General features: G+C 32.1%; 1 protein-coding gene and 1 long non-coding RNA gene across 5 annotated transcripts; both read left to right on the plus strand.

Moving 5' to 3' along the window:
• Positions 1-1,547: 1,547 nt before the first annotated feature.
• Positions 1,548-9,194, plus strand: LOC147381677 (uncharacterized). Of its 4 annotated transcripts, XM_086430096.1 has the most exons (3): positions 1,619-2,072; positions 7,960-8,062; positions 8,656-9,194. In XM_086430096.1, the coding sequence occupies exons 1-3, from the start codon at positions 1,752-1,754 to the stop codon at positions 8,988-8,990; spliced, it is 759 nt and encodes a 252-aa protein (XP_086286222.1). In that variant the 5' UTR covers positions 1,619-1,751; the 3' UTR covers positions 8,991-9,194. The 4 variants fall into 4 exon arrangements, 1 of the variants encoding a protein (XP_086286222.1); XR_015174433.1 differs by lacking the exon at positions 7,960-8,062 and having other exon boundaries at positions 1,548-2,072; positions 8,063-9,194; XR_015174434.1 differs by lacking the exon at positions 7,960-8,062 and having other exon boundaries at positions 1,548-2,072.
• A 3,859-nt stretch (positions 9,195-13,053) lies between these two features.
• Positions 13,054-17,701, plus strand: LOC147381678 (uncharacterized). The gene is made up of 4 exons (XR_015174435.1): positions 13,054-13,214; positions 15,052-15,177; positions 15,504-15,620; positions 16,532-17,701. It is a non-coding gene; the product is annotated as an uncharacterized LOC147381678 (long non-coding RNA).
• Positions 17,702-17,708: the final 7 nt, after the last annotated feature.

The following is a 17,708-nucleotide window of genomic DNA, read 5'->3' on the forward strand; positions in this document are numbered from 1 at the left end:
TTCTTACAGCAGAATCTGACAGCAGATTCTGACAGCTGTATCAAACGGGGCCTTAGTAATCTACAAAGACTTGTGTGCATAAGCTTTTTCCCCAATCACGTTCATGCACATGAAGTCCTCCTTATAAATAAGAGAGTAAAAAAATATATGAAATATTTGGTTCTTCATTGTAGGTTTTCTAAAGTATTGTGAAATCATACATTTATTTTTAATTATATTGAATTGATAAATTTTAAATTAGTTTTTTTCAACATTAAGCTAAAAATTAATGATAACTGCTTATAATTTATTATGAATATAATAAATATTTGAAATATGATTAGATTTTTATTAAATATGAATAATATGTTTGTATGCTATTGATAATATTATTATTGGTTCTCAATCATCTTAGTACTCTATTAACTAAATTTTCAATTATTATTATATTGACAATAAAATACTATTGATAATTATTTTTTTATCTTAAAAAAAATTAATTGAAAATTTATTGAAGAATTGTGATAATCTGACTTGGGCACATGGCATACTCAATCAATACCATTGTTTTTAACCTCGTCCGAGATCAAGACGTATTGCTCGAGTTAGTTCGATATCAGAACTGTACGACATCAACTCATAAAGTATTTTGAGACGATCGTGTATTGTGAGATAAACGAGTCGTCTTGGACAATATTTTCCAATATCTCGGATGATACAAACGAGATTACACAGAAAATGATTAACTCCCGAGTTAAACGGGACGTATCGAACAAAATTTTCAAAATCTCTTCAGCATTAACCAAGACAAACGAGTTAAAAGTCTCAACCCTCTATTTTTTCACTTTCAAATCAATTTTTTTATATTTTATATTTTTATTGGTTCATTTTTCTAATACGAATCATTTTTGAATTTTTTCAGAATTTTTAAATGATTAAAAACCATTGTCTCATTGTCAAACAAGATGAGATGTATCGTCTGAGTCAACTCGATATCAGAGTTGAACGAGATGAGACAGAAAATCGAGTTTAAAAATCATGATCAATACCCTTGACATGACAGATTTGAGGATCGTAGATCTGCACTTCTAAGGAAAACACTATCAATCCAAACGATCTTGAGTCAAACCACGTATTTGAATTTGCTAATAAATGCAAGTTTCATGAAAAAAATATTTTTTTCTCTAAAAATTCTTCTAAAGTTTAAAATAATGTAATGATTTTGTAACTCAACTTGGCATGTAACTCAAAAATTCAATTGACGTGTACCTTGTAAGAAGGGTAGATTTTTTCATCGGGATATACAATTGCACATCTCTATAAAATTGTGCAGTTGTATATCCCAAGAGAAGTATCTGCCACGTCAGTGAGTTTTTGAGTTAACCCGTGAGTTACAAAATCAGCTCTTTTTAAAGTAATGCGACAAAAGATTTTGAGTTTTTGAGGTAGCGCCACCCTACTCTTTCAAAATACGCTCATGTATTGGGTTGGGAACACATCCTATTCTAATATCTAATAATTTAAAAAAGGAAATATCTAATCTATTACTATATTAAAAGGAGATTCATTGGTACGACTTTTTTCTTTACAAAAATACCCTCATCTATTATTATAAATCTCTTTTATATCCCACAAATAACTCATCCAATAAAATATCATTTTCTTTAATAAAATACCATTTACATCCATTTATTTCTCTTTGAACCTCTTCATCTTTGGACCTCTTCATCTTCTTCTCTCCCAACTTGACATTTCTTCTCTCCAAACCATTAATGGACGAATCCATTGTCTTCTCTGTGATTATCATCATCATCCCTTTCTTCCTCGCAAGGAATGTGTTTCTTTCCAACTCTTCGGTTGCAACCATTTTGCATCTCTTTGCTTGCAACTGTTTCAATAGCAACCGTTTCGATTGCAACCGTTTTACATCTTTTCGAGTGCAACTATCTTCAGAGATCACGTTGCTTCAAATGTATACATACTTAGTTAAATTAAAAAATCAGATCTCCTCACCCAATCTTCTCATCTTCTCTCTCACCCAATATTCTCATCAACATCAATCAACTTCAACCTCCCATCCCACCAATTTTTCGGTAAGAGATTAAAACACAAGTTCGAATTTTTTGTTTTTGGTTTTTCCTTTCTTTTAGTTTCCCTTTTATTGATCTCTTTACAATATATGCATTTTGAATATGTAATTATTTCATAGTTAAGTATATGCATGCCAACCGTTTGATAAAATGTCTGACATATGTTTTTTTTTCTTTTATAATTTATGTTTCTGATTTGCATATGTTGAGAACTCAAAATTGTTTTCCTATTTTTTTTTTTTTTTTAAATAGGATTTCTAGCATATGTGATCAGGTTTTTCTTGTGTCTCCTAATTTATTCTTTTCCGATCATCTTTTTAGTTTAATAACTAAATATTCGAATATTTAATTATATGCATGCCAACCGATTGATAAAATGTCTAAGATATGTTTTTTTCATTAATTTTTTTCTTTTTATATTTTCTGAATTCTGATTTGCATATGTCGAGAACTCAAAATTGTTTCCCTATTTATTTTTTGACAATTTTACGAAAAATAAAAGAAAATCTTTATTATATGATTTCCATCTTCTAATGACAATGTTTGTTTATAATGGCTTATACACTCATAATGGATAGTTTTGTATTAGTTCCATTTATGTGTTGTAACTTTCTAATAATAAATACTTGAATGCAAAAGATCCTTTGAAACTATGTCTACCGAACCACTCCCTCACTAACTTTCATGATCAATTACATGTAATCCCACATCATTACTTGAGAATGAGTTTAATTCCTAAATCAGTTTTTCTGTAAAGTTACACACCCATAGACCTCTAACTCCATACACGTACATGAGGTCATCAGGTTAGTTCTTTTCAAACTTTTAATAATGAAAAAGTTAGCTGATGAAAGATTCTCTACTCTTTTTTACATACCAATTGTGTGATATAAATGTTTAACAAAATATTTTTTTTCGTAACGCTGAACAAAATCTTCTCTATCTTCGTAATTTCTGATTTGTACACATCTAAAACCCATAATCATTATTTTTTTAAAATCAATTTTTTCATTATGAGTGTCCATTTTTTATTTGTCACAAATCTTTGAATTTCGTATAAATTTAGTATTTCTCTCTTTGTGGGCAGTCTTGGGTTATTGTTGAATTTATATATTATGGATTGAGATTGAACTTGGATGATTTGAATTAATTACTTTGATATAACTTCATTACAATCTGCCATTCCCAATAGCTTTTATCTATAGCTTAATTGTTTCAACTCATTTTGTTGATAGCTTGAACCTTAATTTTTATTGAATATATAGCATCTAATGTTTCAAATTAGTGAACTTATTGGTTTTTATGAACTTTGAAGCTTCAAAGAAGTATATGAGGATCATTGTTAGTGAATCTGAATAGCAAAATATATTGAGAACTTTTTTTTTATTTTTTTAAATTAAAATTTATTCAAGAGGGAAAGAAAGAAGTACAAGGAGAAAGAGGTCTAGGAGACTTACTTCAAAGATTTTTAGAAACTTTAAGTCATTGCTCATGAAGAATCAGAATCATCTATAAAGTTAGATAGATGAGACTGAGTGTTAGAGTTCTTTAAAAAGTTGTTGCTGAGATTCGAAATAAATTTTTTGGAAAAAAAGCAAATGTGAAATTCATGGGGTACGCCTTGTACCCTTTCAAATTCAGTTGAAAATATAGCTAAGTTAACATCACAACAAACAAATTTGGCAAAGGATTAGTGTCGAGTCTTCATGCTATTGCAAGATGCAATCGATTCAATTTAATCATGAATATTTGTGATATCAATCTTTTATCCTAGCAATCAATCATTTTTTTTCTAAACGAATTGGAGAGTAATGTTGGGTACTTTTCATTTGTGCTTTTAAGCTAATACTTATGAAGTTCTTTTGTTCTTTCTTTCCACGACCTTTCATTCTTTTCTCAATATTTTTTGTTCTTTCTTGTTTTTTCCTTGGAAATTATATTATATAGTCCGAGTTCATTTTTTGGGTTCTTGGAATTTGCATTCTTAATCTGAAAACATTCTCTCCCTCCATCTACCTCTAATTTTTCTTCAAAACACATACTCATCAATGCTCTTAATATCATGTTATTTGAATGTGTATTTTTCTTTTTAATTGTAATTGATAATCCCTAGCATCTCCAATGTTCTAGAGTTTACCCCCCCCCCCCTTTTTAATTTGCATGTTTTGAACCTCAATTACTTTTATGTAACTTCATTATAATCTGCCATTCCCAATAACTTTTATCTATAGCTTAATTGTTTCAACTCATTTTGTTGATAGCTCGAGCCTTAATTTTTATTGAATATATAGCATCTAATGTTTCAAATTAGTGAACTTATAGGTTTTTATGAACTTTGAAGCTTCAAAGAAGTATATGAGGATCATTGTTAGTGAATCTGAATAGCAAAATATATTGAGAACTTTTTTTTTATTTTTTTAAATTAAAATTTATTCAAGAGGGAAATAAAGAACTACAAGGAGAAGGAGGTCTAGGAGAGTTACTTCAAAGATTTTTAGAAACTTTAAGTCATTGCTCATGAAGAATCAGAATCATCTATAAAGCTAGATATATGAGACTAAGTGTTAGAGTTCTTTAAAAATTTGTTGCAGAGATCCGAAATAAATTTTTGAAAAATAAAGCAAATGTGAAATTCATGGGGTACGCCTTGTACCCTTTCACATTCAATTGAAAATATAGCTAAGTTAACATCACAACAAACAAATTTGGCGAAGGATTAGTGTCGAGTCTTCATGCTATTGCAGGATGCAATTGATTCAATTTAATCATGAATATTTGTGATATCAATCTTTTATTCTAGCAATCAATCATTTTTTTTCTAAACCAATTGGAGAGTAAATGTTGGGTTCTTTTCATTTGTGCTTTTAAGCTAATACTTATGAAGTTCTTTTGTTCTTTCTTTCCACGACCTTTCATTCTTTTCTCAATATTTTTTGTTCTTTCTTGTTTTTCCCTTGGAAATTATATTATATAGTCCGCGTTCATTTTTTGGGTTCTTGGAATTTACATTCTTAATCTGAAAACATTCTCTCCCTCCATCTACTCCTAATTTTTCTCCAAAACACATACTCATCAATGCTCTTAATATCATGTTATTTGAATGTGTATTTTTCTTTTTAATTGTAATTGATAATCCCTAGCATCTCCAATGTTCTAGAGTTTACCCCCTCCCCTCCCCCCCCTCTATGACTTGCATGTTGTGAACCTCAATTTTTAGTGATGTTCATCATGTTAAGATTGATGTCTATCTTGGTCATCGATTCTCCAAGGATGTTTCTAATTCAGAGAACTCTAAAGAAGCCCGAGATTGCTTATTGTGCATAAAATGAAAATTTCTTTAGAGTTCATGCTTCCTATTGCCCTATTACTATTCTCCTTCAATGAATCTTCACTGCCAAGTTTTACTTCCCAATGGGCACTAAGCTTTAGGGTAATAGAGATCCCAAATCTTCTTGTAGCCATATGATCATAAAAAAAACCCACTGGAAAAGGTCAAAAGAGTTCCTCCAAATTAGGTATAATGTCAGGCACAAACTATATAGTCACATAGCCCATACAATGTCACTATAAATATAATGGAGGCAGGTATTTGTTGTCTAGATTCCATATGCCTTTCAGGTACATTGATTTTTATATATCATTAAGGTGTTTGTAGTACCAATCATTAATTATCATCTGATTATATAGAATGAGAGCTTATTATTTAGTTGAGAAGCACATTATATTTTTAACTCAGTATAAAATTTGCAAATTTATTTTACTTTCTTTTTAGTTATTCACAATCTTTATGGGGTTTTTTTCCCTTCCTGTGTTTGTTGTAGCAAAACCTTTTCCCTTTTGAATGATCTAGATTGGATAGAGTGTTATAGCATGGTAGACTGTATTTTAACAAAAATGTCAACCATGAAGGCTTGGCATTACAATGAATAGTAACTTTATGTTAATTATTATTTTTCCTTTGGTTTTAGTATTAACACCATTCATGGCCTATAAATTAGTATTTACATATTAGTATTACTATTGTAATCCTGAAAGTAATGCTTTTACTATTTAATTTCGATATTCTATTTGTCGCTACTTTTGGAGAAATTGATCTCTAGAAGCAAAATTGTTAAGTAGGTAATTTGGGGTGTGGATATACTCTGCCTTGCCATTCTTTAATTTGTCTCTATGTTTAATAATTGATTCATCTGTAGAAAATAAGACTCAAGGAGTCTTTTTTATCTCTCATATACTGAACTTATCCCAATACTATGAAGTAAACACATTTTTTCCCCAAATATTAAATTTATACTTATATTATAAAGTGAACACATTTTTGTCATATTTATCAATTCAACTTTAAATAATGAAAATGAACACTAAAACAATGATCTCTTCTCAACAAATATTTAAAACCATCACATGAACCAGAGTTTGTCGTGTCATCACCTGCAACCATGCCATATTTCTAGCCTATACTTCTATTCTTTACTTGCTTCTGTATAGACCTTCTTCATTACCAGTTGGGGGCATCCACCCTTGTTGTCTCGATTTTCGTTTCATTGCATTGTCTACAAACACAGTATTTGCAACATTGGCATTGGCTGCTTTTGCTTTGATTGCCCAAAGTTTCAACCTTTAGCTCCTTGTTTCCTTCCACATCCTAACCAACTACTCATCCACTGTCTTTACTTGATGCACCGGTCACAAGCTCATTAATCTGTGATCTCAAGAACAAAGTTATGTCTTTCAAGATGTCCTTTACGTCCAGCTTCCTTAATTTAGATAGGGTCCCTCGACATAACTTCATAATGTGGCTTGAAGACCATTTGGGCATAACAACCCCTTCACTTCCTCAATCGTCCTTGCTTTAATCAATGTATTGATCACCTCATTAAAACTGACCAAGTTTGCTCTCTGCCCTGATTCCACCATCTTTCAAAATGTACAGAATACCACAATGTATACCTTAATCTTTGTCTATATCACTACATTTAGGTACTTTGATATATTTCCAAAAGGCTTGACTCTCTAAAGAGCCTATTCATATGTCTAATAGAAGTGGAATTAAAAAAAAAAAAACAATTTGCAAGCATTGTAAAGGAACCAAAGTGTAGGCATTGTATTATAAATTTGTAGGTGGTCACCTTATAATAGCATTGTAATATCACAATCCAAAAAATATTTGAATTTTATAGAGAGGGAGAGAAATATTCACACATTTTCCAACCGAAAATGACTTGGATAAGACATTGTAAATTCTATACAAACATACATGGTGGAAAGTTTCATATCATCTTCAAACATCTCAACCAAGACCTGAATGAAACATTGGTTCCACTCCCTCCCAACCGATGACACCGCACACCTTAATAGTCAATTAAAAAAACTAAGATAAAGAAAATTTTCATGTTACATTCTTCGAATGTGATTTTTGCATGTTAACTCAAATTTCTGATAGATTTGAAGAAAATTTGTTAGTAGGACATAAAAATTAAGATCCATCTTAGGTGGTATATAATTTTTACAAAATTATGTCATTATTATCTCATAACATCATTTTCAAATGGAGGACATGGCCATCTTCAAGACAACAGCTCGTAAAAGAGTAGCACACTCTCGATATCAATATTTTACCTATATCTAGCACGAATCAACCTATTTCTATAAAAAAAAAATATTGGCTAGGTAATATATCCAATTCAATTATTCAAATCTCCAAACCAATCAGAACATGGAAAAAGATGAAGAAAAGTATTATAACTATGATGTTGTCGTTGGTCCACCACTCGAACGTATTGCAGACAACTTTAAGTTGTTAGAGTCACAAAAAGTAATCAGATAGATAACTTGATGTGAATCGATGATGGGTTTACTGTGCAACGTTGAGGTTTAAAATTTTCAACAGGTAATCGAGATGTTGGAAACTTCTAGAAAAGACCAGAAATCGCTCGAGTGTTGTGTTAGTTCAAGATTCTCACTGCCACTTCGCAATTATTTTTCTTTGCAAGGTAAAAATGTACTCAACAAGCTTCAGAGAAGGATTTATAAAGATGGTCATCAAATAATACCTCTGTTAATGGATTTTTTTAAGAGAACTGAGAACTAAAGTTACATGTCTGGTATGGATGGAAGTAATATTTTACGGAGAATTGACCTACGTGTGGATAGATTGGAGTATAATGGGGTGATGGATTTTGTGACTGATGTGCAATCCTTGTTGAAAAATGTTGCTTAGTATTTTGGTTTCTCATTTGAGGTATGATTGCTGGGGTTTTCTCTAATGTGATATTACTAGACCTGATCTACATATGTTTATTATTTGAAATCATGAGGTATCCTTTTTGGTGTAAAATATTAGATGTTTTTAAATGTATACTTTTTTAGGAAATTTTGTTCAAATGGGGCCTCATGTGTTCGGGTTCTTTTTAGTTTCATTTTATTTTGTATCTAGGTAGGTCTTTTCAACCTCCTTTTCTTTTAATGAAATCATACTTAACAAAAAAAAAAAGCTTCAAGAAATGTTTAGATTTTCAGGACCTTAAAAATGTTGTAGTTTTATTCTCTGTTATGTAACTAATTAGAATATTCTTCCAATTCATAGGGCTCATAGGTCAGTTAGAAGAGGTACCATTGCTTACTTACCCAAGTGAATTGGTCATATGCAAGAAGATAAGAAATGACAGAGACAAGTCATCTGTGAAGCCTAGGACTGGTCCCGTTTCTCCTCCCACTGTGGGTCGCAATGTCAAAGGTCCAAATCTTGTTCCTCCATTGGCCTGGAGGGATGTGAAGTTAAGTCAACAAGTAACCAATCAGCAAGTTTGGGCCCAACAACAAACTCAACAAGCGAACGGTGGTGGTGGTACTTTGGGTTGGGCAACGCATGTAAAGAGAATGAAGACGGATTCTGGTAAAAGGAGGTCAAGTCATTTATGACTGAAAATTAAATGAGTGTAGATATAATGAAAAAAGAAAATGTTCCTATTGATTTCAGGTGTAAGATCAGTGGTCCTTTTGGCTTGTACAATTGACTGTTAATACAATGTAGTAGTACCCCCCTCATCATGTTTTCCCATCTTTGGTGTGGACAAGCATATTTTATTTAAACATGTATTTCACGTGCAACGCACGTGCACTTTACTAGTAATTTAAAAAAGGAAAATGCTGAAGAAACATTAAATTTGACATCGTGGGGGGACGTTGGTGAGCACAGAACCATCGATGCTCCTCACTCAAATCAAGATACTTCTCACTCGTATCTCGATGACAAACCCTCTCCATTGAGTTACACGTGGCATATTAAAAGGAGGTATTTCAAATTTAACAGAAATGTAAGGGCATAAAATAAATTTGAAAAAGCCACGTGTTTAAGAGGTTTCTTGTTGGAGAGGATCTGTTGCTGTTTCCAGCGGCAGATCCGCTTCAAAGTAGGATTTGATCAGATTCAATCAGATACCTTAACCCATGGTGCAAGTTATACAACAGGACAACCGTACATCTTGTACCTAAGATGAGTTTAGATTTTTATTATAAAGTCAAAAAGTCTCTAACAATAATAATAAAAAAAAAAAAAAACAAACAATCTAAATACTATTATCATATAAATTTTTTATTTTCAAATATAAAAAAGCAATTAATTTACAAACAAGAATCTTTTAAGGATCTCTCGGCCATCTTCATTTAAATAGTAATTAAAATTAACAAGAAATTGCACACAAGAATCTTCAGAGTTATGATCTATGGGATGATATCTCTTCTAACACCTTATATGCATAGGTATAACAAACAATTAGGGGTTACATTGAATTCAGTAAATCCGAGAATCGAATCAATCCGAAGCTTTTTGGATTGAATTGATTCGAATTGAGCATGATTTGATTCGAGTGCGGATTGTATATAAAAAAATCCATTATTTTGGTTCGATCCCGGATTAGGGGTATAATAGAACCGAATCAATCCGAGAATCGAACTAATCCGAAGTATTTATTTTATATATATATTTAAAAATAAAATCCTTCTTAATTTTGTTATTCTATTATCTATTTTTCTCTTCTTCAATTTCGTCTCCTCTATTTTTTTCTAACAAAAACTCATACAAAAATGTACACAAATTTCTCCCTCAACTCTCGAATGGATCAACTCATTTATAGAAAAACTATTTTAAAAAATTTGATTCCTTATTTTTTTACGAGAACCTTCATGCCGTGTTTATTAGATGGAATATACTAGATGAATCTAGACTTGGATTCGTTAATCTACCATTTATAGATTAGTTTCCTCACTAATTCATCCAAAATATCAATTTTAAAATTGTAATATATTTTTTAATCTCATTGAACTTCATCTAATTTTTAATTTATATAGATTTCAGTCAAAATTTAATCATGAAATCATTTTTATTTTAAAAATAGGCATTATTTATGATCTGATCTAAAAAGTTCCTCTTTTAAAAGAAAAAATACTAGTTTTTCTATTTTGAAAGTATGAGAACCGAGAATCGATCTGAACCAATCCGAACCAAGGTTGGTTTGGATTGGTTTGGTTCCAAATTTGTAGAACCGATCTATTTGGTTTGGTTCCAATTTTGCAAAAATCCGAACCATGTGCACCCCTACAAACAATGGACATGATGTTTTAAGAAATCATGGGTTGAGATATCTTCAAGGAACTTATTAAATACATTGTCGGGTCTATTTTCATTAAATATCTTTTGATCTAATGGAGGTCCAATAGAATAGCATTTGAAATGTTTAAATGATATACAGTTGTTATTATTATTATTATTATTATGATTTGAAATAAATGCATACTGTACAGTTATTAGTATTATTTTTCTTGGGTAATGGGGTATCCGATCTTCCATCCAACTAGGTATGGTTTATGGGTCCTACATACTTCTATTAAGTTGAATTTGAAAATATATATTTTTATATGTTTTCTTATTATTATTATTGGATTGGATTAGATATAATCTAGAATAACACATAGATCACACATCGGCTTGGATCCACGCTCGAAAATGACAGATACAATTGTATCCGGATATAATAAATTATTTCTCAAATCAGAACCTAATTTTTGACAGTCATGGTCAAGTTGCATTTTGGGTCGAACCTGACCCATTCAAGTCTTATAAATTGGGTATCCATTATCAAGGGTGCTTCATCCATGTTTGCATGAGACAATTGTAAAGTGTAAAGGTTATGACCCCAATTCTTAATTTCGTGATGAAATTTGAACATATTGTCATCAGTCATGGTTGTGTGTTCTTTTTTGTGCTGGCTTATGAAACTTTGGTTTCACACTGGGTTGCCCTTTACATAAATGAATGAGCTTTGATTGATGATTTTTGGTCATTGGATTTTAGTATTTTTTTTTTTTTATCATAAATAGAAAAAATTACAAGAGAGAAATATTGAACATTAAAGCCTCAACCCATTGATGAGCATTGCTCAAATCCAAATGGTTAGTATTTCTCAATAAGATTGAATTTTGGTATGGAAGTCCATCAATGGATGAACGAATCGAAAAAGAATAAGGAAATAATTTTGAAATTTTATTTCATAAGAGAGTTGGTGGCCTAAACATTCTGATTCACTCCTTTCTCTGACGTATTATAGGTCATTGATAATGATAGTCTTGAGGGCAGTAGCGGGAATCTCGCTTCAAAGGTAATTTCTTTAGATAAAGGAAGGCTGGCATCTAAGTTTATTAAAAACAGCCAAGTCAGACTGATTAGTCTAGTAAGGTCAAACATGCTAGTATTAACTGACAAAAGAACAGACAAAAGGTTTGAATGTATCATGCATGTAATAAGAAAAGGCTTGACAAGGCATGCCTTTCTTAATGATATGGCTTGTGATAAAGTTAAGTGAAAAAATAAGACTCATCCTGCCGACCCCAATATTTGTTTAAGGCATTTACTTTGTCACAAATGATTCTTATTGAATGTTTTGGAGGATGCAAGTTTTTATGCTAAATAATATAAGAGTATATATAAATTATAGGGGTGTTAATGGATAGTGGAAATCCGAATTTGAATTCAAAAAATAATATTTAACAGAGTTTAAAAATGATTATTTTTTTTTTATCGTGAAGGCCTTTAAATCATTTTTTATTAATTTATTAGATAATACTCAAGTCAAGGGGCATGTCATTACTCTAAGAAGTAAGAATTGGCAGGTAGTGGTATACATCTAAATGACTAATTTACCCTAACAATTAACTCACTCGCTGAACACGGAACGAGTCAAGAATTTACTTAAATCTAGCTGAAACATTTATTACACACCAACAACTAACCCAAGTGGAGTCAGAAATTTAACCATAGATTAGGACTAGAGTCAAAACATGCGTGGTTAAACATTTATTACACACCAACAACTAACCCAAGTGAAGTCAGAAATTTAACCATATATTAGAATTAGAGTCAAAACATTTGTTTTTGTTTGTTTTTAATTATCAGACCCATCCATCATTCATCCCTCGTCGTCACTCCATCGCCCATCTCTCTCTCTCGGCACTGCAACCTTCCGACCATTTTATGAAGAAAACCTTGACAAAAACTCAAAACATCCCTGGAATTATCACTCTCCTTAAACCCTAAACCCATACAAAAAAAAAAAAAAAAAATCATAGATGTTTCAATTTCAACCATGGATGTAACAACTCCCATTATCACAACCACCGCCACCACCACAACCCCTGAAACAGAAACTGAGACCCCACCCACCAAACTCACAGACCACCAAGTGTACTGTCCAAAGTAAATTTATAAGAGTCGTACCATTGAAATTGACATCGTGGGGCACATTTTCTGATGCTCGTCTCTTGCGGCTGCGAGCTGCGGGTTGCAGGCTGCTCTCAACTCCGGCGGCCGGGGTTCTCTCCTTCTCTCTCTCTCTCAGTTTTACATCTTCCTCTAAGCGACTCATGTTCAGCTCAACCTCGCCTGAGTCTTCACCAGGTTCTTCAAATCTCCGTGCGGCTGCTGGTGTGCGTGCTGCCTCTCAACTCCGGCGGTCGGGTCATCGTTCCTTCCCTCTCTCTCTCTCTCTCCCTCCTCTTGCAACTTGCATGGTGTGCGATGCTGGCTACCTCTCAACTCCGGCGGCCGGCGGGTCATCCCTCCCTCTGTGATTTGGTTGCTTTTATGAATGGGTTTGCTTACTTACCTGCCTCTTCTATACTGTTGAGTGTTAGATAAATTTTTTTTTGGCTGTTTTTTAAATTTATTTTGAAAATAATAAAAAAGATTATTATTTTGAAATAATTTCACTGTTTATGCTCATGTTCTCCATTTTCTTGAAGGAGTCTAATTTTTTAGGTTCACAACGATTTGGCCTAAACATTCATGACAGTATGTCACATGGTTTGCAAATGAAACCTGGGGTGGGGTACATGAGCTATAAAACAAAACTGCCCATCGAAAGAGGTGCAACACAAATTTTCGTACTTATATATTTTTCCTATTTTTGTTAAAAAGTCTCCTTCATGTCAGATGAGAATGAGAAACTTTTTAAAAAAGTTCTCTTTTTTTCTAAAAAATTTTTAGAGAATCAAATTTTTGATTTTGCTACTTTGATGCAAGTTTTAAACAAATCTCGTAGGTAAGAGAAGCTGCAGAATTACGGTTTTTTTTATTATTTTTTATCGTCTCTCTTTTTCGTTTTTTTCGTTAAAAGTCTTCTTCATGTCAGATGTATTTTTTCGATATAAAGTTTCTCTTTTTTTTTCTAAAACTTTTTTAGAGAAACAAATTTTTGGTTTTGCAACTTTGATGCTATTTTTTTCTTTTTCCCGAAAAAAGAGTTTTAATAGTTAAAACCTACGAGATTTGTTTAAAACTTAAAATTTCTTATATAAATATCCGTCCATGGTAATTACTGTAAAACATTCTCTGAGATTGCCATACAACTTGAAATGGAAGCGAACCCATATCAAATACCTCTATTTTCCTTTAGTGTTATATTAGTTTTTTAATTCTAAAATGAGGTGTTCATAGATGCTACATACTTTTATTTGCTAACACTTTCCATGGTTGTTGAGCCTATCCTTACTAATTGTTGAAGTTCATTTTTTTTGAAATAAGGGTTATTGTTAGTTTTTTCTCAAAAACGATAAAACATGGGTTCAATTAATTCCTTAGTTTGACTATATAATTGTTGAAGTTGCATTTTTAAAATCATTTTCACCCTAGAGTGACAAACTTTTACTGTGATGTGCGTAGTTAATTTCGATTTTGGGATGATTTCTGGTTTGAAGATCTTTCCATAATATTTGTGCCAAAACTTCATGAATCAATGGGGACCAAAAAGTAGGTCACATTATGTAAAATTAATTTAGCTGCCTATCCTAAGACATGCTTTTTTTAATTTACCAATTTTTTCAAAACTATTTTATTTTTAGGGATTTATATATAATATTTTTTTTCTTTTCTAAATTAATAATGAGAGGTGATCCTATCCTTCATTTAAAACTCAACCAGCCAACTTGAAACTTGGTCGGATGTCCAAGGTGACGACTCATTTGATTCATCTAGGTATTGTCCACCGATGAGACGTATTGATAAGTTGTCTCAAACAGTGAAAAAATCAGTCCATTTTGCATCGTTGAACGAGATGACTCAAAAAAATCGGATGGCTTCATGGTGTGTTTTAAGTAAACGTTAGTGGGCCAATAGAATCTCTCTATTTTAAAGTCAAAATCAAAATCAAACTATATTGTTAATTTAGAACTTCGGTTAGGTTAGGTGGTTAAGTGTCTTGGATTTTAATAATTTTTATAGAGATTCTAATGACACATCAAATTTACTTACTAGAACACCAATCCTTATGAAGTTGTCTATATATGTATTGGTGTGTTAGAAGTAGATATTGTTGTTTTAATGGAATCTCTCTTTAATTAATGTGTGTGTTTTTTTTTAAATATATTTTCGGCATAATTAATTTATGCTAATTTCCACTAACAAAGCCCCACATGTTTTCTCTCAATGCAGAATGAATACGAACTACTTAGTCGAAAAATTGAAGATGCTGCCCAAAATTCTACTCAATTTGATCTAATCAGCCAATTTTCAGATTTCTCAAAAATAGAATGCAGAAACCATCCCAGCATCGTTAAGGTAACATTTAGATCGATTAAGAAAATTAAAAGTTCAGCTAAATCTCCCATTATCTGTATGATTGTACAGGAAAATGTGATTTGTAGCTATTCAATTGATCTTTCAAAGCAAAACAAATTTTCAGAAAAAACTATTTCCTCTTCACCTAGTAAAATATTCTTTGATATCACCCAAAGAAAATGATTTTCTCACTTGGTTAGAAATCATAATATTATTAATCTCTCTCTCTCTCTCTCTTTTACAATACCATTTTCTAGAAAATTGATTGTTCATATTCTTAAGAAACTTTTTTAATTTTGCAACAAATCTTATGGCATCATTTATAGGTAATATGGGAAAACAAGGAATGCCTTCCAAATGGACTGCCACATCTAATTTATGTGTCCAGAGAGAAGCGGCCGAAACGACAACATCATTTCAAAGCAGGAGCGATGAACGTTTTGGTATATGTCTAAGTCCCACTTTTGTTTTCCTATATTTGGATCACGTTCAAGAGCCAACTATTTAAACAAAAAAAAAAAAAGAAAAGAACTCCCTTGTATATAAATATAGGATTATGTTCAAGGGCCACCGAGTTTTGTCTAAGAACTTTTGGAATGAGTTGATTTTTTTAAACATGATTTCATTGTGTTCTAACCCAACAAATATCAGCAAATTTTGAAACTTCTAACCCCTCCATTTTTGTAAGTCACTTTTGTTGGGGTTAGAAGTTTTGGATTGAATTGCTTTTGGTGAGGATGATCTCATCACCATAAAGATTGTCCTCATAAAAATTCAATCCATTACGAAACTTCTAACCAATGTAGGACAAAACACATTGACTAAAAAGTTGGCCCTTGAAAATGACATATATATATATATATGTCCGAATTTAAAAATGGGTTGATTGGTTGATGTCCTTTAACCAAGTCGGATATAGGTCGGATACAGATCCATCCCTATATCCATTAGATACGGATTTGGTGAAAGTAAAATGATTCGGATATGGTCAAAGCTAATAGGATCCGAGTCGGATTGGAATCTAGACCCAGATAAAAAATTTGGATATGGATATACGCATATCCGGCTTGAACCTGGCCCATTTTAAGCACTACATCAGGGTTTTGGTGAATATTTGAAATGACTGAAATGCCTATGTCTTAATCCTCTTATGAAAAACCCTTGAATTTTAGGGGGGATATATTTGTATGTCTAAATTTCCTTTTCATGATAAAATCCTTTATTATAAAATTTTGCCTTGGAAAATAAATTATAAAATCTTCTCCATTTAGGTGGCATTTACCATGACAAATTTCTAGAAATTCTTCTATGGAAAAATTCTTACTTATGTTACCAATTATATTGTGATGCACAGACCAGAGTTTCAGGAGTAATGACGAATTCCCCATTCATGCTCAACGTCGATTGCGACATGTTCGCCAACAATCCCAAAATTGTTCTTCATGCAATGTGTTTGCTGTTGGGTATGAAGACAGAAAAAGAAAGTGGATTTGTTCAAAGCCCACAAATTTTCTATGGAGGTCTCAAGGATGACCCATATGGAAATGAATTGATCGTAGTTTTGCAGAAAGTAAGTAAACATTCTTCATCATTTCAGGAAATCCATAGGAATTGATTGAGTCCAGATCGAGGCAGGTTAATTAGTGTCCATTTGGGACCGATACAATAAGGATCAGATTGGACTAGAGTTGGATTGGACTTTTGCATGTCTGATCGGGCTTTATAAGATCTCTTGTATTTGGATCCAAATTGGATTCAATTACTATCAAATTTGGTACCCTACTCTTTGGGTGGGACTAATCCCGAGGTCACACACACCACACCACACCACACCTTGGAAAGTTCTACATGCAATAAGTTGAGTCAAAGTTTAATAGAACCCTAAAGGGTGGCCTAAGAAATTCTTATCTTTGTGGGGTTTCAAACGTTTGACCTACTCGTTGCCGAGGAGTTTATAAATTTTATTTAATATTATATAATATATAAATAAATTTCATATGCTTAAACAAAGAACCGTGATAATATGACGCTCCCCTTAACAAACACCCCCCTGCACCCCCGTCACAGAACAATAGATCAAATGCCTTGGGATACACAAGAAAAAGATTTATGATTCTACGTATCCCGATGCAAATTATCTACGATTTTGTGATGGGGTGTTTGTCAAAAGGGGGCGATTTATTATCACAACTCTTAAACAAATTATATAATAAAACGTCCAATCCCCTTCTTACAATTTCCTGCAAGAGATTCAACTTTCATTTATAGAGAATTATAATAATTAAGTATACATATACATACTAAGGAAGAGAAGTATCTGCACTTTTTACTCTTTTAAACATACAAATATCATTATTTCAATATTGCAAATCTTTTGTATCATAAACTTTCTTCCCGCAACCTAAGCAAGGTCTGTCAAGAGCTTGGGCTGCAAAGCTGTGGGATCAGTCCCATCCTTCAACCATTTCTGATTGCACATGTCACTATGCTGATGTGGAATTGTGCACAGAACCATGGATACTTTTCACTCA

The sequence above is a fragment of the Akebia trifoliata genome, unplaced genomic scaffold, assembly GCF_017979445.1.
Source record: "Akebia trifoliata isolate Shusen 1 unplaced genomic scaffold, ASM1797944v1 Contig00305, whole genome shotgun sequence".
Classification (NCBI taxonomy): Eukaryota; Viridiplantae; Streptophyta; class Magnoliopsida; order Ranunculales; family Lardizabalaceae; genus Akebia; species Akebia trifoliata.